Source organism: Nyctereutes procyonoides, unplaced genomic scaffold (genome assembly GCF_905146905.1).
Source record: "Nyctereutes procyonoides isolate TBG_1078 unplaced genomic scaffold, NYPRO_anot_genome, whole genome shotgun sequence".
Lineage (NCBI taxonomy): Eukaryota > Metazoa > Chordata > Mammalia > Carnivora > Canidae > Nyctereutes > Nyctereutes procyonoides.
In genome coordinates, this window is record NW_026575133.1 from 37,071,943 (window position 1) to 37,097,977 (window position 26,035).

At 46.6% G+C, this 26,035-nt stretch overlaps 1 protein-coding gene across 8 annotated transcripts in view; it reads left to right on the forward strand.

Annotated features, from left to right (window-relative positions):
- The window catches only part of COL6A3 (collagen type VI alpha 3 chain), an 80,855-nt gene that overhangs the window by 8,951 nt on the left and 45,869 nt on the right, over positions 1 to 26,035 (forward strand). For 2 of the 8 annotated variants that reach the window (XM_055300535.1, XM_055300534.1), the window contains 7 exons: positions 3,166 to 3,286; positions 4,809 to 5,426; positions 10,808 to 11,410; positions 15,828 to 16,412; positions 18,140 to 18,739; positions 19,961 to 20,533; positions 23,702 to 24,310. In XM_055300535.1, the coding sequence (XP_055156510.1) occupies positions 3,196 to 3,286; positions 4,809 to 5,426; positions 10,808 to 11,410; positions 15,828 to 16,412; positions 18,140 to 18,739; positions 19,961 to 20,533; positions 23,702 to 24,310 (3,679 nt within the window). In that variant the 5' untranslated portion in view covers positions 3,166 to 3,195. The remainder of the gene's footprint in view (positions 1 to 3,165; positions 3,287 to 4,808; positions 5,427 to 10,807; positions 11,411 to 15,827; positions 16,413 to 18,139; positions 18,740 to 19,960; positions 20,534 to 23,701; positions 24,311 to 26,035) is intronic. The other 6 variants (XM_055300536.1, XM_055300537.1, XM_055300538.1 and 3 more) reach the window with 6 other exon arrangements.

Sequence of the window (26,035 nt, forward strand, 5' to 3'; positions counted from 1 at the left end):
TATGGGGTTACTCTTCTAAAGATGAATATCTCAGAAATAAAAGAAATTTTACGTGTCGTTTTCAACCAATTTAAAATTCATTTTCCTTAGAGGAGAGTTGAAGTGAGTAATGCCTCAGGAAGATGTTAGAGATTTCATCTCATTACAGTCTAGATTTTTTTTTGAGCCTTATCAAAGATGAGAAAATTATTTTGGAGTTTCTCAATAGAGACTCTACTCAGGGTTTAATGTATGAGAGGATTCGTGGATTCCTCTTGGAATCTGACTTCTTAGATGTGATGCTGTGGAAGATGGAGGGATGATTAAAAAGCTGTTGGCAACTGCTGAACACCCAGTGCCCCCTGTTTATGAAGGTTGCCTTTGGGAGACGGGTGATACTCCTGTCCCACACCCAGCAGTGGGTGGGCAGATCTTGTCTCCCGTCCTGCTCTTTTCCACATGGAGTGCATGGGTCCGGTGATTTCTGATGAGGCCCTATGATTTTTCTCTTGCTATAATTCTTTTTTTTTTAATTTTTTTTAACTTTTATTTATTTATGATAGTCACAGAGAGAGAGAGAGAGAGGCAGAGACACAGGCAGAGGGAGAAGCAGGCTCCATGCACCGGGAGCCCGACGTGGGATTCGATCCCGGGTCTCCAGGATCGCGCCCTGGGCCAAAGGCAGGCGCCAAACCGCTGCGCCACCCAGGGATCCCTCTCTTGCTATAATTCTTAATCATGTATCTTGTGCATCGATCAAATATTTAAAACAACTGAGCTGGACACCCTGAAAGATCTGCATTAAAATTTTTCATGGAAGCAGTGATGCTATGGTGCTTACACTTTAGTGGGGAGGTAGACTAGATGCTTTCAGAGTCACATGCGACCATGGACCCCGCTCTCAGAAAACCCTTTATACACAGATACAATTGCGCACACATTTGTGAGAGGTTGACAGGTCTTTTGAAATTTGTGGATGCCATATTTAAAAAAAGGTTTTGACCTATTACAATATTGCAGGTTGTTTTAGAAAGAACTGGCTATATTTTTTGAAAGAATCCAGTAGAATTTAAATGACGTGGACAATCTTTCCATAAAACAGTTTTCCAGTAGGATGCATTTTGATGATAGAAAAATCCAATGTTTAATTTTAATAGAAAGAATCATGGATAGTACACTTGCAATGTACTTTTACATTGTTTTAAAGTGTATGTCCTCAGGGCACCTGGGTGGTGTGGTTGGTTAAGCCATGATATCACATAGGATAGAATCCCCCCCCTTTTTAAGGCTGAGTAATACTCCACTGTATGCATGTCTCATATTTATCTATTCATCCATTGATGGGCATCTATATTGCTTTTACCTCTTGGCTATTGTAAGTAATTCTGCAACAAATTTGGGTGTACAGATATTTCTTCACAATCCCGTTTCAGTTATTTTAGGTATATGCTCTTTAGTGGGATTGCTGGGTTATATGGTAATTCTATTTTTTACTTTTTAAGGAACCTCCATATAGTTTTCTATAGTGGCTGCACCATTTTGCATGGTGCACCAACTATAGCCAACAGGGCACCAAGTTTCCAATTTTCCTGCCTCCTCATTGATAATTGTTGTTAACTATTTTTTGATAGTAGTCATTCTAATGGGTGTGAGGTGATAGCTCATTGTGGTTTTGGTTTGCATTTTTCTGATGATGAGTCATGAGCATCTTCTCATGTGCTTAATGGCCATTGGTGTATCTTCTTTGGAGAAATGTCTATTCAAGCGCTTTTCCCATTCTTAAGTCAGATAATTATTATTTGTTACTGTTGTTGAGTTGTGGGATTTCTTTATATATTCCATATTTGAACCCTTTGTCAGATACATGATTTGGGAATATATTCTCCCTTCTGTAGATTGCTTTTCACTCTGTTGATAGTTCCCTTTGCTGCACAGAAGTTTTTGTTTGATCTAGTCCCAATTTGTCTATTCTTGCTTTCGTCGCACACACTTTTGGTGTCGTATACAGGAAATCATTGCCATATTCAATGTTATGAAGATCCTTACATTTTCTTCTAGGAATTTTATACTTTCAGGTCTTAATGTTTAGGTCTTTAGTCCATCTTGAGATGGTTTTTGTACATGTTGTAAGGTAAGCATCTAATTTTGTTCTTTTGCGTGTGGATATACAGTTTTCCTGGCACCATTTGTTGAAGAGGCTGTTCTTTCCTTATCATGTAGCCTTGGCACCCTGATGAAGGATCATTTGACACATACATGGGTTTGAAGTTATTTCTGGGATTTCTATTTTGTTCCATTGGTCCATATGTCTGTCTTTATTCTAGTGCCATTCTGTTTTGATTACTATAGCTTTGTAATATGTTTTGAAATCAGGAAATGCAACACCTCCCGCTATATTTTTCTTCCCCAAGACAGTGGTGGCTCCTCTGGGTCTTTTGAACTTCCATATGATTTTTGGATTTTTGCCCCTATTTCTATGAAAAAAAATGCCATTGGGATTTTGATAGAGTGGGGGTATTTTCTGAGCTGGGGTGTGGAGATGATGCAGTTTGCAGGGCAAAGGTCTGGTGACACAGGCTACTGAGCCCATCTGAACATGAGGTTGGCCAATTGGAAGTCATGTGTGTAGCCACCAGTTGAATGGGAGACCAGGTAGGAAGATAGTCAACCCTCAGGTCTGCCTTCCCAGGCTTGCTAATTCAGTGTCCCTGCACTTGTTCCATTCTGAGATTGGTGGTTGGCACACAGCAGGTTTTCTTGAGGAAAAAATTGCCCACCACAGAGTAAGGGCAAGATCTGAAGTGGTCCCAGAAGACACAGTTGTGTTTTGCATACAATCTGATTTGGGCAAAGCCCATTTTTTTTGTAAACAGTAGGGATTCTTACAAACTGGGTCTACAAAATTCAGCTGGGTATCACAGACCTGTCCCTTTCTGTGCCCACAAGTTCCTTGACTCTTGACTCTTTCTGCCATTTTTTTGGTGACTTGCTGTCCTCCTTAATCTGAAAGGAAGGAAAATTTAATTGCATTTTTTTAAGCTACGACAAAAGGGATATAATCACTAGATTCAAAGAGTCTCATTTATTGTTTAGTCAAAACCAGTTTTCACAAAAGGGATAAATCCTTGATGCACTAGCTTGTAATCTGAGTATCAAAACTGATCATTGCCCTATTTTCTCGTTCAGGTTCCCACTTGGTGCTTAGACACATTCAAAATGAGGAAACATCGACATTTGCCCTTGGTGGCCATCTTTTGTCTTTTTCTCTCAGGCTTTTCTCTTACCCGTGCCCAACAGCATCAAGCAGGTAAGATCCGGAAACATTTCTTACTTTTATTCAAAGGAATATGTTCTCTGATTGTAGATCTTAGACCTCATGAGCTTGAGATAGAACTTAGACTTGCTTTGAAGGAATGGTGAAGCCCCTTGTTATGGGATGTTCATTCAGTGTACAGACTTTTCCAGATGCTCTGTATCCAGTGAGAGATGGCTTATTTTTGCTAAAACTTGGGTTTGATATCTTGGAGTTGTTTTGCAGGTGGTTTGTTTTTATATTGGGCATGAGCAGAAAGTCTGTATCACAAACATTTTGCCAAATGAAGAGGTCTTCCACATTTCTGGTGCTGCTTTGGTCTCACACCATATAAAACCAGGACAAGACAATTACTGAGAATGAACATTATTCTTCCTTGAAAACAGAACACACGGATCACCCTTCCTCTCTAATTCTAGATGCAAAAAGACATTTTTTCATGTAGAATCACCACATCTTTAAAAAATCAGTTTCTCAAAACTATTTGAAAACATAGATCCGAATTAACCCTCTTAAGAGTTTGCTTGCAGAGTTTTAGAAAACTTAGGAATACTTCGTGCATTATGAGCTCGGAGGGATGGCCTCGGGTCTTCCTCCCCTTTGCCTGGAGGGTTGGGCCTCTGGCAGGGGTCCTCCTGCCTGAGGTCCACGGTCCTTAGATGGCAGGGAGGTGAGCACCACCTTAAGGAAAGGGGGGCATTGCTTGAAGTGTCAGGGCAGCCTGAGGTAAGTAGAGTCCAGGAGCTTGCTGTGTGCAGCCAGCCTGGCCTACAGCGCAGAAGGGCACTCTTTGGCCACCCACAGCCTGGCACTCTGAGCCTCCAGCTTCCACTTTTGAGAGAGGACTGGATTCATCTTTGAAAACCATAAATAGTGTTCCATATCTGCAAGGGCTTTCCTGGCCCTGAAAAATACATAGGAAGTAGTTAGAGCACCAACCTCCTGCTAAAAAGTCTGAGAAAAATGAGACGCTGCCTTTCTCTACAGTTTCACGAGTCTTCATGTAAGGAAGACAGGTTGATTACATTTATTTTTCTTGCAAATTATCCGAAGTGCTGGAGGCTAGCTAATGTAAAGCAGTAGAAGTTCTCACTGTTCCTTCTTCTCGGGGCTCAGAGCCCAAACTGAAGGATGAACTCGTAAAACGCCGGTTGGCTGCCTCTGATGGGAGATAGGCTTCTGGTCTCATCAGGTGGGTCTTGGGGGCTCAAACTGTCACAGGGAATCACGCCTGAGTTGAAAGACACTCCAGGGACTGTTCCCCTCCCCATTCTGGAGCCTGCTAATGGCTCACGTATAGGGTCATTGCATATGGGACTGGGGCCAGCGAGTGGCCACCAGCAGGTGTCGCGTCCCCGCGGCCAGGTGCCTGCGGCTCAGGTAAGTCGGCCTCCGGGCGGGGCTCCCGGGGGGCAGCGCAGTACAAGGCCGGGCAGCGTAGGGAGGAAGGCTTTGCGCCGCTAGGAAGTCCTTGCCTGAACAGGAGAAACATCTAAACCACTGTCTTTTTTTAAAGATGTCAAAAATGGTGCTGCTGCCGATATAATATTTCTAGTGGATTCCTCTTGGAGCATTGGAAAGGAACATTTCCAACTTGTTCGAGAGTTTCTGTATGATGTTATAAAATCTTTAGCTGTGGGAGACAGTGATTTCCGTTTTGCTCTGGTCCAGTTCAACGGCAACCCACATACCGAGTTCCTGTTAAATACCTACCGTACTAAGCAAGAAGTCCTCTCCCACATTTCCAACATGTCTTATATTGGGGGAAGCAATGAGACTGGAAAAGGATTAGAATACGTAATGCAGCACCACCTCACTGAGGCTGCCGGAAGCCGGGCCGGGGACGGAGTCCCTCAGGTTATCGTAGTGTTAACCCATGGACACTCCGACGACCGCCTTGCTCTGCCCTCAGCGGAACTTAAGTCTGCTGACCCTAACGTGTTTGCAATTCGAGTTGAGGATGCAGATGAAGGAGCCTTAAAAGAAATAGCAAGCGAACCGCCCAATATGCATGTGTTCAACCTAGAGAATTTTACCTCACTTCATGACATAGTAGGAAACTTAGTGTCCTGTGTGCAATCATCCGTGGCTCCGGAAGGGGCTGGAGGCACGGAGACCCTTAAAGACATCACAGGTAATGGCAACATTGCCAGGCTGCTGCCCGCCTCGCTGTTCTTTGGACGTAAGCTTGGCAACCGCTGGCCTTAGAGCAAGCCCGTGGCTAGGGCGGGCGGGGGGCGGGAGGAGATGGCTCTTCGCGGGGCTAAAAACAAAGGTTTGACCGTGCTCTGGAGTCTCCTGAAATGGAGCTTTCACCTGCCTCCAAGGGGGTGTTCTGTGAAACAGGTAAATCTGGACTCTAAAGAACGCCTGTCTGCTATTAGGATCCCATGGGAGGCACTTCCCGGGTCGTACGAGGCAGGCATCTAACCCAGATCCCTGGCACCTGTTCCGGGAACGGAGGCTTCCTGGCAGCGAAGGCTGGTGCTGGAAGTGCCCGCGGAGCTTGCAAAGAGAGACAGTGATGGAGAGGCAAGAGGCCCTTCTCGGGAAGGAACCCCCAGGAGGGGGCGAGTCAGCCCCTGCAACAGCCCACGTGGGGGTCCCGCCCTGGGGAAGATGGGGACAGCGGGGTGGACCGGGAGGGAGAGAGGGCGCTAGAGGCAGCCTGGTGTGTGAGCCACCGAGCACGGGGGAGACCAGGGGCAGACCGGGGGGTGCGGTAGTTTTGAGGGCTGCTCAGGGGCGGCCCTCACGTGCAGAGTGTCCAGGGGATGGAGGGCCCCTGGGGAGGGGCGGCTGAGACCAGGGAGGCTGGCGCTCACCAGGGTTACCACACAGACGTTAAAGTCCCTGGAGGTGAGCACAGGGTGTGTGGTGTGGGCGTAGGCTGAGCGTGATGTGGAATCCCTTAGGAAGGACGGAGATCCTTCAGGGTACTTAGCTCTGCACAGGAGGTGGAGGATCCTCCGAACAAGAGGAGCAAGTGGGGAGCAGCCTCAGAAAGGAGGCTCCGCACCCCAGAAATGACCCTACGAGCAAGATCCGCCCGATCCTCCTAAGCTTTCCAAAGTGGTCACCACCAGCCCCCCCCCCCCCCACCAGGGGCTCAGAGAAAGGAAGTCGAAAGTCGGCCTCTCTCGTTAATTCAACAGGTTGGATGGAGCGTGGAGAAGAAAGAGTTGAGATTTTGAGGCATAACTTGGCCAATCTAAAGGGCCGCATGGGAGGGGCATGTGGAAAGACACGAGGGCATGCGGAGTCTGGTCTTATTCCAGAAAGGTGTATCTTTCTGGATTGAGATCGGGGTAATGGGGGAATTGTAGGAACACAGTACGGGTGTCAGGTTCCCGAAACAGATTCAGAAAGCGAGCGCTGGAGAAGTAGTTGATGGATATCGGGAGAAGGAACAGTCGTCTTGGGCAAATGGAGTTGAGAGGAGAGGAGGGTTCCAAGGACTGACCAATCCCAAGTTGTTCATCGAGGGTCTCCCCATTGGTCATCCATAAGCTCAGCTGTGACAGGTGTGGGAACTCTAAGGCCCTTGCCAGCAGGTCTACTTCTGACAGGGGAGCAAGCAGCGGCCTGGATTATTTACATTTGACACCAGAACGTGTTCTCTGCTATGAGTGACACGCCTCACGTATGTTTTATGACGGACGTGTCGATCCTGCCAGATTATAAGAGAAGGATCTGGGGAACCACCCCCAAGAGCATCCCAAACCAAATGCTCTGGGCCACAAGGAAACGACATGAGAGTATCTATGATGACCTCTTATTCTCTCCGATAGTCTCAGTGTCAGTAGTTCACCGACCATCACCTTTCTGAATGGAGGGATGAGAACTCATCCATATGGAAACAGTGAAGGGATCAGTAGAGAAACGGGGCGTGTTTTCTCTATTGCTGGTTTGGCCGACTCGGGATGAGTTTGCCTTTGTGAGTTTGACCATTCTTTAAACGAACAATGAGCCTGTCAATAGAGTACGTTTCCACACAGGTGATAAAACCTTTGTTTTTATGCCAAGAAAGCATCTCCGTCTTCTAGTATCCAAGCCACTAGCAGCTCCAGGGTGGAACATTAATCTGTTTATGTTGCCTTTTCTGATTAACTTCACTTTGCAATTCCTCCAGTATCACATCCCACTGCATGTTCCACAGCAAAAAGTAAAATAATAATCATTCTCTGCTTATGGTTTTTGGGAGAGGTAGTCAGAGGGCAGTATAGAGATTGCTAGTAAGTTAGGGCTATTTCTTCCCGTTACCTGTCCACCAGGTAACTTCTCCCCATACAGTGTTCTTGATCATAAAACATGGGTGTGTATACAATGCTAATGGTCCCCGCTATTCTCTTTTTATTAGACTACAACTTTATTCGGGTAAATGTCATTCTACACAGGTGTACATGAATGAAATATCATAGGTTTACTTCTGCAAACTCATTAAGTTTGATTCTCAGTATTTGCACAACCAGAAAGTGACTTTTGCCTAATAAATCATCAAATGTACTGATGTATTATGGCAGCTTGGTGGATAAAATATTAGTTGGAGAGGATTTTTTTTTAATTTTATTTAAATTCAATTTGCCAACAAGTCCCCAGTGTTCTTAAATGAACTCTACTCAAGTACTCAGTCTCTGGAGATTGTGTTTTTAAAAATTTCTTTGCCATTCTTTTGTAAATGCATGCCACTAAGAAACAAAAGCTTTGCACTGAAGCAAAAGCTAAAAGTGGTCTGTATTCAGTGAGGATTTTGGTGTGAGCGTTCTTTTCTTTGTAAAATACAGATTCAAAGCACTCACGAAATCAATCTACAATTTAATGTTTGCATAGGAAGTATGTATGTGATCTTTTTATTTTTTATTTAAAAGAGGAAGCATCCCATGAGCTAAGGAAGGCATTGTACCCACACAAATATGCTCAGGAAAACAGTGTTTCCAACAGTGTTAAAGGAGCCTGATTTTTCCATGGACATCCTGAAAGTTTTCAATAGAAAATGCCACAGAGGGTGTGATACATGAGCCGTTAAAGCAGCAAGCCAGACAACGTCATGTTTTTACTTTTAGTGACACCTGGTTATCCTTAGGGTTAATCTTGGTCATTGGTATGGCTTGCTGTACACAAGAACCCATAGCTCCCGTGTCTGTCTGAGGCTTCGGCTCTCCTGGATAACACAGCATGCCCTTGTGTGTCCATCATTGTGTGCATTAGAGGACAATGTTGTTTTTTCAGTGATGACAAATTATCCAACATTTTTCTATGACCTGCTGCTCTTCAGCTTTTAGGAGAGAAAAGTTCAAGGATTTTCTCATAGGGCTTCTCTTTATGTACCATAAAGAGAATTTCCTGGAAATTGCACCCAAAACAGAATAATAGTGGGATAAATTAATGAAAAAGTAAAACAAATAAGGAATGTGTCAGCCTGGTTTTAGGCATCATTTTTCTCTTACTGACCCTAGCTAGGCTCATAGCCAATCCTTCTTTTAAGGGACTTGGTGTGCTGAGAAAGTGGCAGATCTACCATTGTCTCTCTGGGGCATTGGTTCAGGCCTGGATAATGTTGAGGAATATAGTGGTGTGATTGGCAGAGCCTCAGGCCTCTGACTCAAATGACACCATGGGCCATTTCTGTGGCACTGCATCCTCCCAAAGATCCCTCAGGAATCTTATGTTTTGGCTAAAGAGTAGCAAATGCTCCGGCATGCTTAGCAAGGGCCCCCTGTTATTTCATACTTTTGTGTGACATTTATAAAAAATACAAGATCTTAATTACTGTAGCAAATTAATCCTTTCATTAGATCTCATATTTCCAAACTGATATCTTTCCCTACACAAGGAACTCATCTGCAAAAATGTCAGGAGTTTTGTGTAAGTGGGGGAAGAAAGACCTGTTCTGATTCTAGTAATCCCTGGCTCATCTGACACTATGAGAGTATTTGGGAAAGAACAGACTATCACTATAGCAAAATTCTTGAATTTTATGATATTAGATTTATATCCTTTTTCCATAGCGAAGATAAAAGCAATTTTGCTGGCATAAGGAAAAATTCATTTTACATGTAAAAACTGACCACTAACAAGGTCAGAAGGAAAAGTTTTATGTATCATGTTGTGATTATACACTAAATACAGCTTCCTAAAATCTCAGAATATAAATATCATATATGCTCACATAGAATCTTTTCCTGTTCCTGACACACATTTAAGTTATTAAAAGCATTCACCAAACTGATTTGGCTTTTTTTCTAGTTTTAAATCAGTCTGATTTAAATGTTCTAGCTGACCCTTTGAAATATTCTACTTAGGTTTATAAATTATTGATTGCCACTCCTTACACAGTGCTGCTGTGTAACCCCCATTCTCTGTAACGGGATGGGAGTCTCTAGCTTGCCATTGTGGGGAGAAGAGAGGCCTAGGTCTCCGATCTCATGTCCATCTGTATAGCCCCAGAGCTAATTCTGATTCAGGGTTTATTAGAGGCTTGTGATCTGTGTAGGCAATCAGTTTAGGATGTCATAAAAATAAGGTTGGATAATTATGTCATGACTGGTTTCATATCACTCTCCTTAACATTGTTCTGCATTATGTGATTGAATACAGAGGCAATAGCAAAAACACATGAGCAAGACATCTAGCCTAATCCCAGACCTGCATGTGAATTCCATGCAACTAAACATCATATGAAAAAAGAAAAGACCTTGATGTAATGAGCACTGGGTGTTATATACAACTGATGATTTGCTGGACTCTACATCTGAAACTAATGATACACTGTATGTTAACTAATTGAATTTAAATAAAATCAATTATTAAAAAAAAGAAAAGATCAACCAAACATCTAAGAAAGTATTTTTAAGATGAAAACTTTTACGTTAGCTTGAGTTTTTCCTTTCAAATTCACAGAGTTGCATGGCTGCTGCCATTTTGTTTTTTTAAAGAAAAGAGAAGAAACCGTTGCTCAAAGGAATCAAGTGTCTAACATACTGGGATGATAAGTCACCAAACCGTGAACCTGAGATTCTGTTTCCTAGCTGTGGATTTGGACAAAGAAAATTCCTATAATTACTTGAGGATTATAAGAGAAATGTCCAAAATTTAGAAACCACGTTTGGACCTCTGTTCATAGCACGCACCCCCTTATCTTCTCCTGTGGGTATAGTAACGCACAATTCCATGCAATGACATCTCCCACCAAATTTCATAGAAATTTCTAGAATATGTGCCCATGATTTCTCAGAAAGGTGACTACAATGTTTTGAAGTGTAACTACAGAGGTGGCACAAATGAAAATCTGATATAAATGCCCCGTTTTACACCATGGTTCCTAAGAAGTTGCCTCTTATCCATTCAGAATGCAGAACTGAAAGAGAATTTCACATTCCTTAATCAACATGTGTTTTGTTTGTCCATATTTCGTGTTTCTTATTGGTTTCCAAAGAAACATGTCAGAACACTGAACAATGCATGTGGTCACTTGTTCTAACGCTTTCACATTTTTTGCATTTCTTTCTTTTAAAGCACAAGATTCTGCAGACATTATTTTCCTTATTGACGGATCAAACAACACCGGAAGTGCCCATTTCGCAGTCATTCGCGACTTCCTTGTAAATCTCCTTGAGAGACTCTCAGTTGGAGCTCAGCAGATCCGAGTGGGGGTGGTCCAGTATAGTGATGAGCCCAGAACCGTATTCTCCTTGGACACCTACTCCACCAAGGCCCAGGTTCTGGATGCAGTGAAAGCCCTGGCGTTCACTGGTGGGGAGCTGGCCAATGTCGGCCTTGCCCTTGATTTCGTGGTGGAGAACCACTTCACCCGGGCAGGGGGCAGCCGAGTGGAGGAAGGGGTTCCCCAGGTGCTGGTCCTCATAAGTGCTGGGCCTTCTAGTGACGAGATCCGCGACGGGGTGGTAGCGCTGAAGCAGGCTAGCGTGTTCTCATTTGGCCTCGGAGCCCAGGCCGCCTCCAGGGCAGAGCTTCAGCACATAGCTACCAATGACAACTTGGTGTTTACTGTCCCGGAATTCCGTAGCTTTGGGGACCTCCAGGAGCAATTACTGCCGTACATTGTTGGCGTGGCCCAAAGGCACATTGTCTTACAACCGCCAACCATTGTCACAGAAGGTACGTATGCTCTTCTCGCCATCCGTGTGGGAGTGGGGTGTTTTGTGTGTTGGTTTTTGTAGAAGTAAGGCAGGCACCTACAGAATGATCCACCTCAGGAGAACCTGTAAGTACCCACAGTGGAACCCTTCTGACATGCACCAGCTCTTGGATGTGATGTCCGTGCTTGTCGCAGTGTTGGGAAAGACACAAGATCTGTGAGTGAGTGGGAAGCTCCTGTTAATGCATGCATTGTCAAGAAAGTGTGCTTTTTAAGGGGAATTCAAGAAAGCTGTTACTCTGAGGCTAGTGAGCATCATCGTATTGTTTACTTACGATCCAGTCATCTGAAAAATGGATCTCAGGGTCTCATTGCAATTCTGAGAAAATTAGTCCCTGGACTTTGGCACTGCCTCTAAGCCAGTGTGTTACCAGGTGTGCTCATAGGTACGTGAGGGCAGACCCTATGCTGGGTACTGACAGCCACACTTCTGAAGGTAAGAAACAACAAAACACTCACTTGATGGGATATTTATGAGATGCTGTTTTCCTGTGCTTGTCAGATTACTGAGTAGTTCTTTCAAGTGGTGAAATCATGACGTACATTCAAATGGAGGGCCTTTGGCGAAAGAGACTGATTGGAGTAATTTATAAATGTAAAACAAATCGTATCACCTAACAAATATGCATTTAACAAATGTGGGAGGTGAAAATGTGTTTTCAAAATGTAAAGAAGAATATATCTGTGCCTGAGGCTTTGGCAGTTAGGGTTTAGGCAGATCCAATTGTACCAAGTTACCTGGACTGGTGATCTCATCTGTCCGCCAGAGATTACCAACGGTATTCCGCATTATTGCTGGGTAGGGAAAATCAGAATTGATGCCAAATTCCATCCTGAGAATCCCCTTGATATTTCTAGACATCCTTCTGATTGGAATACGACCCATGAAGGTTTCTCTGGATTTGTACACTTTTGGAAACAAACAGATGGTTTCCATAGGTTTCCTCAACATTGAGAAAACACCATGGCTGTAGCCGGGGACCTGGCCTTTGATCCTGGGTCTTATGTGAACCAGCTGTGCCATCCTGGGCAGGCCGCACAACTTCCCTGGGCTCCAATTTCTTGAATTTATGACAAAGGAGCTACACTAGATGAAGACATTTTCTGTCCCAGGAGGAGCTCCACACTCTTCTTCCTGGGCAGCACATGCTCTGAGTTCAGTTTTCCCTAGTGAGAGCGTTAGGTCCTCACTCACAAACATCTTTGACCTTTGTGACCACTTTGAATACCCAACAAAGATTCTTGGCTATCTGGTGTGGACAGTATGCCAAGCACTGGACACAACAGTAGTGGTGGACGAGAGTGAGACGGCCACTGGCCTGTTACAGGGTAATGGGAAGATGGTGGAAGGGCAAGCCCATGACCAGACATAGTATTGGGAGTGTGAGAAGGTAGGTGAGGGCACCCTGGGGCTGTAAGGGGAGGACTAGGGGGAGAGAGCTTCAGACAGGGTGGCCAAGGAAGGCCTGTCAGCATAGAAAGGGGACAGCAGATTAAGAGCAGAGGGACAGTGTTCCAAGGGATGGTGGCCCTGCAACGCAAAGGAGCCTGGCCTCTTTCCAGGACTGTTGGAAGGCAGTGGGGCTGGAGCTCACTTGATCCATGGAAGGCTGGAGAAGCAACTAGTTTGGGGGTAAGCACAAACAGCTTTGTCCTCACCGTGTCACGTTTGAGGTGAGCATGTGCACTGGGTGCTGACAGTCACAGACAGTCACATGTGGGTTCAGAGGAGAGGTGTGGGAGTGCGGCTGGGAGAGAAACTGGGCCTAGGGGGCCAGGCCAGATGGGTAAGGGAAGGAATGCTCTCGAAAGTGACCTGGGAGGGCGATCAGTGCAGGGAGATGCCAGAGTGGAATGTTGGAAGCCTGGCAAGGATGGTGCGTCTCGAGGGCGGGAGAGGTGGCTTGTGTCCAGAGCTGCTGAGAAGCTCAGTTGGATGAGACTGAGGGCTCCACTGCATGTGTCCCCATGGAGGTCATTGGTGGCCTTGGCAGATCCGTGTCACTGTAGCGCTGGTGGGGGGGTGGGGAGGAGAGGCAGGAGGAGACAGGGAGGGCAGAGGACAAGCCCCGAGGGAGGTAGAGGTGCCTGTGGAGCTGAAGGCATGTCCTCCAGTGGCTTCTGTTTTCTCAGTGACCCATGTGGTGAGATTGGGCTTGGGCCCGGGCCAGGTGTGAGCCAAGAGCAGAGGATGAAGTAGTCATTCTGGAGGCTGGGAGAGGAAAGCTTCCAGAACAGCACTGGCTGTCATGGGCTGGTGCAGATTACCCTAGCAGCACAGCCCGGAGAAGGGTGGGGGCTTTGTCAGGAACTGAGGCAAGGCCCCCGAAGGTGGGCTGCGGAGTTGGGTGGGCAGATATGGGGCCTGGCATGGTGGAGGCAGGTGGAGGGTGAGTGAGCTGCAGGTGGGAGGCCAGGCCGAGGGTGGGGGATGGCAGTCTCCAGAGATGGTAAGGACAGGTGGGGCCTGAGAAGCAGTTGCAGGGTAGGGGTGGGAGGCGGCACGGGAGGACAGGATTTACTGGGGGCCAAGGTCCTGAGTCATTGAGCATGATGGGAGTAGGGTGGCAAGGAGACAGCCCTGGGAAGAAGTGACAGGAGGGGTCTGGACATTTGCCAACAGCAGCACAGCAGAGCAAGGGCAGCCACCCCGGTCCTGGGCTTGTGAGGTCTGGGAGGATGTGATGTCCTCGGGATGTGCTGGTGACGGCCACCTCCAGAGGTGAGAGCAAAAGCCCTCAGATCAGCCGGACCTTAGGTTCACCTCCCAACCAGGGTATTTTGAACCCAGGCCCAGCAAATGACAGCTCTGTCTGGGTTGGCATCACATGATAGGAAGGAGGATGTCACGCACTGAAGGGGGATGAGAGGCTGCCCTCAACCTGCTGAGGGAGTCAGCCCGGTGATCGAGGATGACAGTTCACCTGTCTTTCTGCTCATCCACCATGTATGTTACCCACACGCACACACACAGACGCACACGCACAATGCAGGAATCTCTGCTTTTCAGGTCAGAACTACTTGTACATCAATATGGAGGAGGGGTGTGTGTGAGTGCGTGCATCCGGGCAGCAGATTAAGACAACTATCTGTTGTTTAATGTGTTAATAGACACACTATCTGTGTGTGCATTAAACATACACATGTGGTTAGCTGTCTGTACGTATGTATGTCTTCTATGTACATGTGGAGGGGAGGAGAAGGCAGGCCTGGGTCACACGCAGTGTCTTTTGCACACGCATGTAGTGAGAATTCCACACATCTGCACATCTCTATGGAGAGTTTAAGGACTTGGAACTCATCGTTCCCACACCACAAACTGATGCCAGAGTGATGTCCCTGCATGCCTGTCCCCGGGTGCTTTGTGTCTGTGCGCATCTACATGTTTTCTCTTAAAAAGAGGACAATTTGGATGAGTAATAAGATAGTCAAATGTCAAGACACATAATCCACCTGATGGTGTGGAGCGGTAGAGGCCTGCTCACATTCAGATAATTATTTAATAGATGACAAGCATTCCTGCCTCAGCTTTAACCACTGATGTCCTTATAAGTCCTAAAAGCCCTAGCAGGTGTTTAGATGGGGTGTCGTGTCTGACCCAGCTCCTCGTGGTCATGGCTCAGGCCACCTGCTCACATGGCAGGTGGACACAAGCTCACAGGCACGAGGCAGTGACCTTGCTCAGGTGCTTTTGCTTTGTGGTTTATCACAGTCCTAGCACCTTCCCAACGCAGGTCTCTTGAATGGAAATACTTCAATGCCACTTGCTGGGTTTGACATCAGTTTCCTTTGTGTAAGTTTTATGATGTCAAGTAATTGTTTCTCTTTCCTTCGCCTGAAAAACCCAGGCTTGAAGAGTAGAACGGGAGGGAATGGGGATGTTTGTGCCATCAGCTTGGTAGGAGATGTTCATGACGTCACAGTTGTGAAATGAAGGGCCCTCTGAGTAGACACTGATGCCTCCTTTAATTATTTAAGCTGCTATGGCTTCATTCTGACTTTCAAATCTAACCTATAGACTTTTGGCAGAAAAGAGCTTCCTGGCTTTTTTTTTTTTTTTTTTTTTTTTTTTTACTGATAATGCACTAAACAGGCGGTTACTAAAACTCAATTTGTTTTCTTGCAACTATTTTGTGAAATGGACTAAGAGTGGGTGGGGGTGGGAGGGTCAGGAGCCCATCCTGCCACCACATACAGGGAGAATGCAGCGGGCACTAATGTGTGTGTTACGACAGATTCTTCAGGGGGGTCCCACTGACTTCACGCTGGCCCGAGCAAACGGGAATGCCCTTGGAGTGGAGTTGGTTGTATAGAGGGTCTTAGTTGGACGCGATAGGTAAGGCCATTCTACTCACCTTATGATGTTGCTACCTACAGTCATTGAAGTCAACAAGAGAGACATAGTTTTCCTGGTGGATGGCTCATCCGCACTGGGACTGGCCAACTTCAATGCAATCCGCGACTTCATTGCCAAAGTCATCCAGAGGCTGGAGATCGGACAGGATCTAATCCAAGTGGCAGTGGCTCAGTATGCAGACACTGTGAGGCCCGAGTTTTATTTCAATAGCTACCCCAATAAGAGGGAAGTCATTGCCGCCGTGCGGAGAATGAAACCCATGGAAGGCTCGGTCCTGTACACGGGCTCCGCTCTGGACTTTGCTCGGGACAACCTGTTCACTAGTTCGGCTGGCTACCGGGCCGCCGAGGGGGTCCCTAAGCTTCTGGTGCTGATTACAGGCAGTAAGTCCCTAGATGAAATCAGCCAGCCCGCCCAGGAGCTGAAGAGAAACAGCATCATGTCCTTTGCCGTTGGGAGCAAGGCGGCCGACCAGGCTGAGCTGGAAGAGATTGCATTTGATTCCTCCCTGGTGTTCATCCCCACCGAGTTCCGAGCCGCCCCTTTGCAGGGCCTGCTGCCCGGCTTGCTGGCGCCTCTCAGGACCCTCTCCGGAACCTCTGAAGGTATGATGGGGAGGAAGTCAGAGCACAGCAGGGTGGTCTGCAGGCAGAGCCTTTGAGAAAAGCAAAACAGAACAAAACCAAGCCTGATTAGTGCTCGGCTGAGAGATAGGTCTTAAATGATGGAAACAAGAGCCACAAACGAGATTTACTTCAGGCTTCCTTTTACCCTGAGTTGGAGATTGTGTGACCCTAATGCCATATGATACAATGGTATGTCTGCCAAGGTCATAGGATGAGAATTGCATGACTTCACATGCCATCAAATAGAATCCTATGACAGAGACTATAGGGCCAGGGGCCACCTGTCCTTACAGTTTCTGGCCTAGCCTAGGGGGTCACTTGGTAGTTGTTACCTCTTGTCAGATCCCAGGGTTCTGTCCCTACCGGTGACTCCCGTCCAGCCTGCTTCTGCCACCAGCAACATGTGGCCCGGCTTTTGCCCTCCTGAGCCGACAGTGGCCCAGCCCTGACCAGCGCAGAATGTTATTGGCCTTCTCTCCTCTCTCTAAGGGGTTTCCCTTCAGTCCCCAGAGGGGCGTGGAGATAAAGACCCAAGTGGTTTCTAAAATCTTTCCTTTGATGCGATGATCAGTGAAAAGTTATTTTCAAAGTCTGTTGAGCTGGATGAGTACCATGCGCCGTCCTTAATGAAGATGAATATCACGGAAATGAGCTTTTCCACCTCACGGCCTCACCCCCTGGAAGACTGTTGGATGCATGACCCGTGTTGCATGCTGCATGCTTTCTCCCGAGGCTCTCTGCTCTTCTGAAAGCCTCCCTCTCTCCTACTTCCTTCAGACTTCCAGTCCACACTCTCCTAGCCAAAGCCATTTAATAGGACATAGGGTAGAATTAGTTGTTAGGCCAAAAGTTGAGTGAGATAACCAGGGAAGAGATGGGAGGTAATTTTTTTTTTTTGAAAGGCATGTAGTACTACTATATGTGCTGCTGCAAATTCTCTAATTTGAAAATTATACTTTTGAATCTTCACGTGCCTGTCTTCAGTCAAGCATGGTCAACAATCCTTTTGCATTTTCACCCGTTTCCATGCTCCTATTATCTCACTCTGGAGGCATTCCCACGGGCACCCCGCTGGATTATTGCCAGGTGATGCTGTGGCTCCCAAGAGAAGAGTATCAATAGAGAGCGACAAAGGGGTGGTCCTGGGAATGCTTCAGGATGAGAATAGAGCCATTTCATTCATTTTTTTTCTAGCCTTGAGGAACTTCTGTTATCAGGTGAACTTGGGCTAACACTTCTGTCAGTGGACGTCTCTCTGCAGATGTGTAGGGGTGAAACCCCGGGGGACCCTGTCTCACCCGTGTGAACCTGGCCGCGACCACGGTCATAAACATGAGTGAGGCGGTAAGCCACAGTGCCCCGGTGGCTTCCCTCGCGGGGAATGAACGCACTTCCAGGGAAGGAATGTTCCACCTCCAGGATTCCGGTCATTTTTGTTGGTTGCAAATATTCTAACCTTGGCACTGTATCTCTCCACGAGCCAACTTGGTTTCTTCAACTTGGCTACCAATATGCCTCACAAGCACCAGCCGCCACTAGAGGAAAATATGCAGCCTGCTGCCATATTTTACGAGACCGACATGCTTTGCCTCACTGTGACCGTCTGTGTGTTCTCAATGTTGGCATGCGTGCCCGAGGTGCGGGCACACATGATGTGGCCCTCGCGGTTGTGTATGTCTCACTTTGTTTTCTGTGCTCCACTGCAGTTCACGCAAACAGAAGGGATATCATCTTTCTTTTGGATGGATCGTTCAACGTTGGAAAGGCCAATTTCCCTTATGTGCGGGACTTTGTAATGAACGTAGTTAACAGCCTTGATGTTGGAAGCGACAACATTCGTGTCGGTTTAGTGCAATTTAGTGACACTCCAGTAACGGAGTTCTCCCTAAACACATACCAGACAAAGTCAGATTTGCTTGCTCATCTGAGGCAGCTGCAGCTCAAGGGGGGGTCAGGCCTGAACACTGGCTCGGCCCTGAGCTATGTCCATGCCAACCACTTCACCGAAGCTGGCGGCAGCAGGATCCGCGAACACGTGCCGCAGCTCTTGCTCCTGCTCACAGCCGGGCGGTCTGAGGACGCCTATCTGCCAGCTGCCAATGCCCTAGCGCGCGCGGGCGTCCTCACCTTCTGCGTGGGGGCTAGCCAGGCGAATAGGGCAGAGCTTGAGCAGATTGCTTTTAACCCGAGCCTGGTGTATCTCATGGATGATTTCAGCTCCCTGCCAGCTTTGCCTCAGCAGCTGATTCAGCCCCTAACCACTTATGTTAGTGGAGGCGTGGAGGAGGTCCCACTCGCCCAGCCAGGTAAAGCTCCCCACCTGCGCGGGGCTCCCTTCCCCCAGCACGACCCCCGGGGGCAGGTGGCCCAGTCTGAACCTAGGAGCGTGCTGAACTGCAGAAAGGACACCGGCCTTCTGTGGTGGAAATGTTTTGGATGGGGGCTTGAGACACGGTACCAGCAAGTTTTGATTCTCTCTCAAGGGGGTTCATTTGTGAAAGAAAGTCTAGAAACTCCAGCTCCTGTTCCTCCCATCTCAACCCACCTCCTGTGACGGTTTCTGGAGCTTAGATCCAGACGGCAGTGAGAGCGAGAGGGACGGCCTCCCTTTCATATGGGAGAATCCACTGAGGTCATCTAAAGAGGGAGATTATTTTATTTAGATGATTTTTTTTAATGTTCAAAATCTGCAGAGGGTAGAAATTAGTATTTTTAATAAACCCCACAAGGGCTGCATCTTTATGTGACGATAAAATGATTTCCAAAGGAAGTCTGGACTGTTGTTGTCACTGCAAATCAGTACAGTGGTGAGATGAGGACACGTTGGCTCTACCAACTTGCTGACATCACCCAGATGGGTAGCAAGAGGGAGACAACTGCATCCTAATCCTGTTTGAACTGAAGATAATGTTCACGGTACATGTGGTAGCCCCCTCTGGGCTGTCATCCCTGTTTTCTGTGGACTAAGTACAGAGGATTGGGACTGTACCACAGAGCAATGGTGGGTATTCTTTGGGGTCCTAGTCCATGACCTCAAAGTTAATGAAAAGATGATCCACTTAGAGCAGATAGGTGTCAACTCAGTTATCCTTGGGTGGTTAACCCATGTCAGCCTTTGTTGCTAAAGACTGGTCAATTTTGAAGCAAAAGGATAATTTCGGCCACATTTTAAGTGGTTTAATTTACAACGTTTGGAAAACACTGTTCTCCTAGAGTGATGACCTCCTGACCCAAGAACAGGGCCCTCTGGGGCTTACACTGTCCTGCTTTGTCGAAGAAGCATGACACTAGGTTGGGTAGACCCATCCGGTTCTTTGCCAAGGGGCACTGCTTTGAAATGGGGCATTTTACTGATGGCTGGTGCTTCAGGTTTTGACAGTGGGTTTTCTCCTTCCTTGCTGGTACAGTGATCATCAAAATAATTGTGTGACTCCCCATTACCAAATGCTAGTGGTGCTGGGCTGAAGTCACACTGGTGCCTGGAAGGTTCTCGTCCCTCACTGTGTCCCAACCTACTTTTGTTGTAGAGAGCAAGCGAGACATTCTATTCCTCTTTGACGGCTCAGCCAATCTCGTGGGCCAGTTCCCTGCGGTCCGCGACTTTCTCTACAAGGTTATCGATGAGCTGGATGTGAAACCAGAGGGGACCCGGGTTGCAGTGGCTCAGTACAGCGATGATGTCAGGGTGGAGTCCCGCTTCGATGAGCACCAGAACAAGCCCGAAATCCTGAATCTTGTGAAGAGAATGAAGATCAAGACCGGCAAAGCCCTCAATCTGGGCTACGCGCTGGACTACGCACGGAGATACATCTTTGTCAAGTCCGCCGGAAGCCGGATCGAAGATGGAGTGCTTCAGTTCCTGGTCCTGCTGGTGGCAGGAAGGTCCTCAGATCGTTTGGACACACCTGCCCTCAACCTGAAACAGAGCGGGGTGGTGACTTTCATCTTGCAGGCCAAGAACGCAGATCCTACTGAGCTGGAGCTCATGGTGCCATCGCCTGTCTTTATCCTGGTCGCCGAGTCACTTCCCAAGATTGGAGACCTTCAACCACAGATCGTCAATCTCTTAAAATCAGTGCAAAATGGGGCACCGGCACCAGGTATGGCATAGAAATTCTGGTTGCTTCCGCGGCCCAGTTCTGCAATGTGTGGGTATGCGGTAGGCTGCTGGCTCTTTCTTTTTCTTTCTTTCTTTCTTTCTTTCTTTCTTTCTTTCTTTCTTTCTTTCTTTCTCTTTCTTTCTATTAATCATTTTTGTATATTTTTATTGGAGTTCGATTTGCCAACATATAGCATAACACCCAATGTTTATTCTGTCAAGTGCCCCCTCAGTGCTGTCACCCAGTCATCCCATCCCCCAACCCACCTACCCTTCCACTACCCCTTGTTCGTTTCTAAGTTAGGAGTCTCTCACGTTCTGTGTCTCCCTCTCTGATATTTTCCACTCATTTTCACTCCTTTCCCCTTTATTCCCTTTCACTATTTTTTATATTCCCCAAATGAATGAGACCATATAATGTTTGTCCTTCTCTGATGGACTTACTTCACTCAGCATCATACCCTCCAGTTCGACCCACACTGAAGCAAATGGTGGGTATTTGTCATTTCTAATGGCTGAGGAATATTCCATTGTATACATAGACCGCAGCTTCTTTATCGATTCATCTTTTGATGGACACCGAGGCTCCTTCCACAGTTTGGCTACTGTGGACATGGCTGCTAGAAACATCGGATTGCAGGTGTCCCGGCGTTTCACTGCATCTGTATCTTTGGGGTAAATCCCCAGCAGTGCAATTGCTGGGTCGTAGGGCAGGTCTATTTTTAACTCTTTGAGGAACCTCCACACAGTTTTCCAGAGTGGCTGCACCAGTTCACATTCCCACCAACAGTGCAAGAGGGTTCCCTTTTCTCCGCATCCTCTCCAACATCTGTTGGTTCCTGTCTTGTTAATTTTCCCCATTCTCACTGGTGTGAGGTGGGATCTCATTGTGGTTTTGATTTGTATTTCCCTGATGGCAAGTGATGCAGGGCATCTTCTCATGTGCTTGTTGGCCATGTCTCTGTCTTCTGTGAGATTTCTCTTCATGTCTCCTGCACATTTCATGATTGGATTGTTTGTTTCTTGTGTGTTGAGTTTAATAAGTTCTTTATAGATTTTGGAAACTAGCCCTTTATCTGATAGGTCATTTGCAAATATCTTCTCCCATTCTGTAGGTTGTCTTTGAGTTTTGTGGACTGTTTGTTTTGCTGTGTAGAAGCTTCTTATCTTGATGAAGTCCCAATAGTTTATTTTTGCTTTTGTTTCTTTTGCCTTCGTGGATGTATCTTGCAAGAAGTTACTGTGACTGAGTTCAAAAAGGGTGTTGCCTGTGTTCTCCTCTAGGATTTTGATGGAATCTTGTCTCACATTTAGATCTTTCATCCATTTTGAGTTTATCTTTGTGTATGGTGCAAGAGAGTGGTCTAGTTTCCTTCTTCTGCATGTGGATGTCCAATTTTCCCAGCACCATTTATTGAAGAGACTGTCCTTTTTCCAGTGGATCGTCTTTCCTGCTTTGTCAAGCATTAGTTGACCATAGAGTTGAGGGCCCATTTCTGGGTTCACTATTCCGTTCCATTGATCTATGTGTCTGTTTTTGTGCCAGTACCACACTGTCTTGATGACCACAGCTTTGTAGTACAACTTGAAATCTGGTATTGTTTTGCCCCCAGCTCTGGTTTTCTTTTTCAATATTACCCCACCTATTTGGGGTCTTTTCTGATTCCACACAAATCTTAAGATTATTTGTTCCAACTCTCTGAAGAAAGTCCATGGTATTTTGATAGGGATTACATTAAATGTATAAATTGCCCTGGGTGGCATTGACATTTTCACAATATTAGTTCTTCCAATCCATGAGCATGGAATATTTTTCCATCACTTTAATTGTCTAACTGCTCTCAAGGCAAAACAGGAGAATCAGGGTAACATTAGAATATTTCATAATTGGATAGATATTTCATAATTAAGATTATAAAGATTTAGACACATCAGTAGTTAAAAATCTTTTTGAAAACACTATTTTTTACTAGATGCTTAATAAAAGCCACATACCAGGGGTACATTATAGCTAAAAAGGTCTTCAACTTCATGGTCCCCTAATGTCTTACTTTAAGTGGGTCTCCCTATGCTAAAATTCATCCACAGTTCATTCATAGAGAATATAAAGTGTGACAAGAGGTGAGTGAATTCTCACCATAAGCACTTCACTGGAATTTCCAAGTGCTGATCCATTTTACCAAGACTTTGTGTTTAACCACTTTACACTTGTTGATAAAAATGCAGCAAAAAAAGAGCAATTAGTTTCAAATACAGCCCTTTTGATTAAAAACCGAGGGTTTAGAACTTCTACATTGACTCTTGGGCCATACACTGTTGGTTTTGGATTGTAACCCCAACACCTGGTCTCCATTTTTCCCTGTTGATTCGCTGTGACATACGGCAAATCTCAAACCCTCCCATCTCAGTAACGTGCTGATGGTTATGCAGGTTCTGCTGTCTCATCTCTCCCTCAGCAAACACTGTTTCCTGAGTACACCTTTGAAAGTTGACCATACTGCTCAAGCATTGAGAAATCCTAAAATAAAGGGCCTATCATCTATCTATCTATCTATCTATCTATCTATCTATCTATCTATCATCTACCTATCCATCATCTATCCATCTATCAATCATGTATCTATCTTGCTATATTCATTTTAGATTCCTGCTGTAACAAATTACCATAAATTTAGTGACTTAAAACAAAATGGATTCATTGTCTTCTGGTTTTAGAGGTCAGCAATCCAAAACCGGTTTCGCTGGGTTAAAAGCAAGGTGTCAACCACATTGCATTCCTTTTGGAGGTCCTCATGGGTCACACACTCCCTTGCCTCATGTGGCCCATACTCCTTGGCCTGGGGCCCCTTCCTGTATCTGCAAAGCAGCAGCAGATCATCTTCTCTCCTCTCTGGCCTCTGCTTCCTCTCTTAGAGCTCTCCCTTGAACTTCCATTGTCTTGTCTCCCTCTTAGAAGGACACATGGTTAATTATCCTGGATCTACCTGGATAACCTAGGACAATTTCCTCATCCCCAAAACATGTAATGTAATCATCCCTGCAGAGTCTCCTCCACAATTTCCAGGGATTCCTAACTGGATACCTGTGTGGGGCCATTATGCTGCCCACTTTGATCCAAGGCAGACAGTCCCTTTGGTCCTGTGTGTCACTGAGGGTGTCTCCCTCCCAGTTTCAGGTGAGAAGGATGTGGTGTTTCTGATTGACGGCTCTGAAGGTGTCAGAAGTGGCTTCCCTCTGTTGAAGGAATTTGTCCAGAGAGTAGTGGAGAGCCTGGATGTGGGCCCAGATCGGGTTCGTGTGGCCGTGGTGCAGTACAGCGACCGGACCAGACCTGAGTTCTACCTGAATTCATACATGGACCAGCAGAGTGTGGTCAGTGCCATTCGCAGGCTGACTCTCCTGGGAGGGCCAACCCCCAACACCGGGGCTGCCCTGGACTTTGTCCTGAGGAATATCCTGATCAGCTCAGCTGGAAGCAGGATAGCGGAAGGTGTCCCCCAGCTCCTGATCGTCCTCACGGCTGACAGGTCAGGGGATGATGTGAGGGGCCCCTCGGTGGTCCTGAAGAGGGGAGGGGCAGTGCCCATCGGCATTGGCATCGGGAATGCTGACATCACAGAGATGCAGACCATCTCCTTCATCCCCGACTTTGCCGTGGCCATTCCTACCTTCCGGCAGCTGGGAACCATCCAGCAGGTGGTCTCTGACAGAGTGATCCAGCTCAGCCGGGAAGAACTGAGCCGGTTGCAGCCAGTTTTGCTTCCCCCAACGAGTCCGGGTAAGGAGAAGATTCCTTGGATGGGGCTACTTGTTTGGACTGTGGGCTCCAAAGTATTCTCTGTTGGTTTCCTCTACCATATGTGGTGAAAACTGGCCTTTCATGAAGAATTAGGAGCTATGTGCCTTTGGTTTCAGTGACCAGGAGTGGCAGAGGCCTGGAGACATACTATGATTCATGTTTTGGGCCAAATTATAAAAGTTTCAAAGATGTACATATGCTTGGCTTTAGTGTAGATCCCTAAGTCCATGTAGAGGCTTCTGTATAATGTTGGAAAGGATGGGGCCACCTCACTGGTGGCACCGGCTTGATATCAGTTCTAAGGTCCCACTGGCGGGTTCAGCTAGCAGCCTGCTGTGATGAGGGAGGGAACTTGACAACAGGGTCCCCTATGCTGGGGCACAGTCTCTGAAATATTGGTATTTCTAGAGCCAAAGCATGATGACTGCCTTTGAATGTGGCTGGTGCTGAGAAGTAAATGTCTTAACCGGCAGGAGTCCACCTTGCTCTTATAACTGTAGCTCATTCTATTTCGTCTTTCCTGTTCCCCTTTTGTAGAGCTGGTTACAATAAGCTAGAAAACAGTGGGATCCTGGATGCTGGGGATGAAGGGGACTGAGATCTATCCGTGCCCTGCACAATACCCCAATACTTATCCGCCCTGGGCACTCCGGCGGAGAGGGTTGCAGTAGTTGAGGAGGCGGCAGCGTCCTTGCTCCCTTGTGGCTTACATTCTACATAGTACCATCTGAAGCCTCATGGTGTGGAGGGGGGAAAAAGAAAGGCAGAGGGGAACAAAAGGAAGGGAAGAGTAGAAGCAAGGCTGGCTTTTCCTTGCTAGAGTACACCATGTCCTGCAGGCTTCTGTGGAATGTTCTAAAGGGTTTGTGATCAAATAAATCTGGGGAACAGTGGGATAAAGCCAAAGAGGTCCTCCCACAATTGATGTGTATTGCAATAAGGGAATGCCACAGTTCCAAAATCTATTTGACTCCAGGGTCCTTCTATATGGTGCAGGGTTCTCAAGAATGCACTCTGGAAGTCTTGTCATAGTGCACATGTGAGTTCTTGACTTTAAATACAAGCATATATTTCTGCAGCATATTTGCTCCCCCACTTTTCAAAATAACTATTTTCTACCTTTGCCTACTTCCTAGCCTGCTTCTTCTATGCTTTCCTTCTTCCCAGCACTGCTGCCCATAGCTCAGCCCAGGTGAGCCGTCTCTGCCTCCTGGGCACCTGCCCACTCTCACCTACTCAAGGACGCCAACCATCATTCTTTCTCCTGATTCATTGATTCTCCACCAAGCATGGGAAGGATGGTTCCCTTTACGATACAGACACATCACTTTTTCTTCTTTCTGAGAAACCCTCTTGATGCCTGCTTCCCCTCCGGGAATACCTCAGTCCTCTTTTAAAAGAGTTATTGAAACCTTTGCAATTCCTCTCTGAACCCACCCCAATCTGTCATTCACTCTCACCACTCCACAGAAAGCGCTCTTGACAAGGTCCCCCCACGATCAGTTCCCAGATGCCATCTTGCTTGATCTATAAGGAGCTGACACATGTCACAGTTGAGATCATCTCCTTCCTGAAACACCACCCCTACTTGGTCTAGACATGGCTCTTATGTGTCTACTTTCCACCTCCCTCAGGGTTACTCTTTGTCCTTTGCTGGTTTCTTCTCCCTGACTTATAATCACTGCAAAGCCAGAACCCACTCCT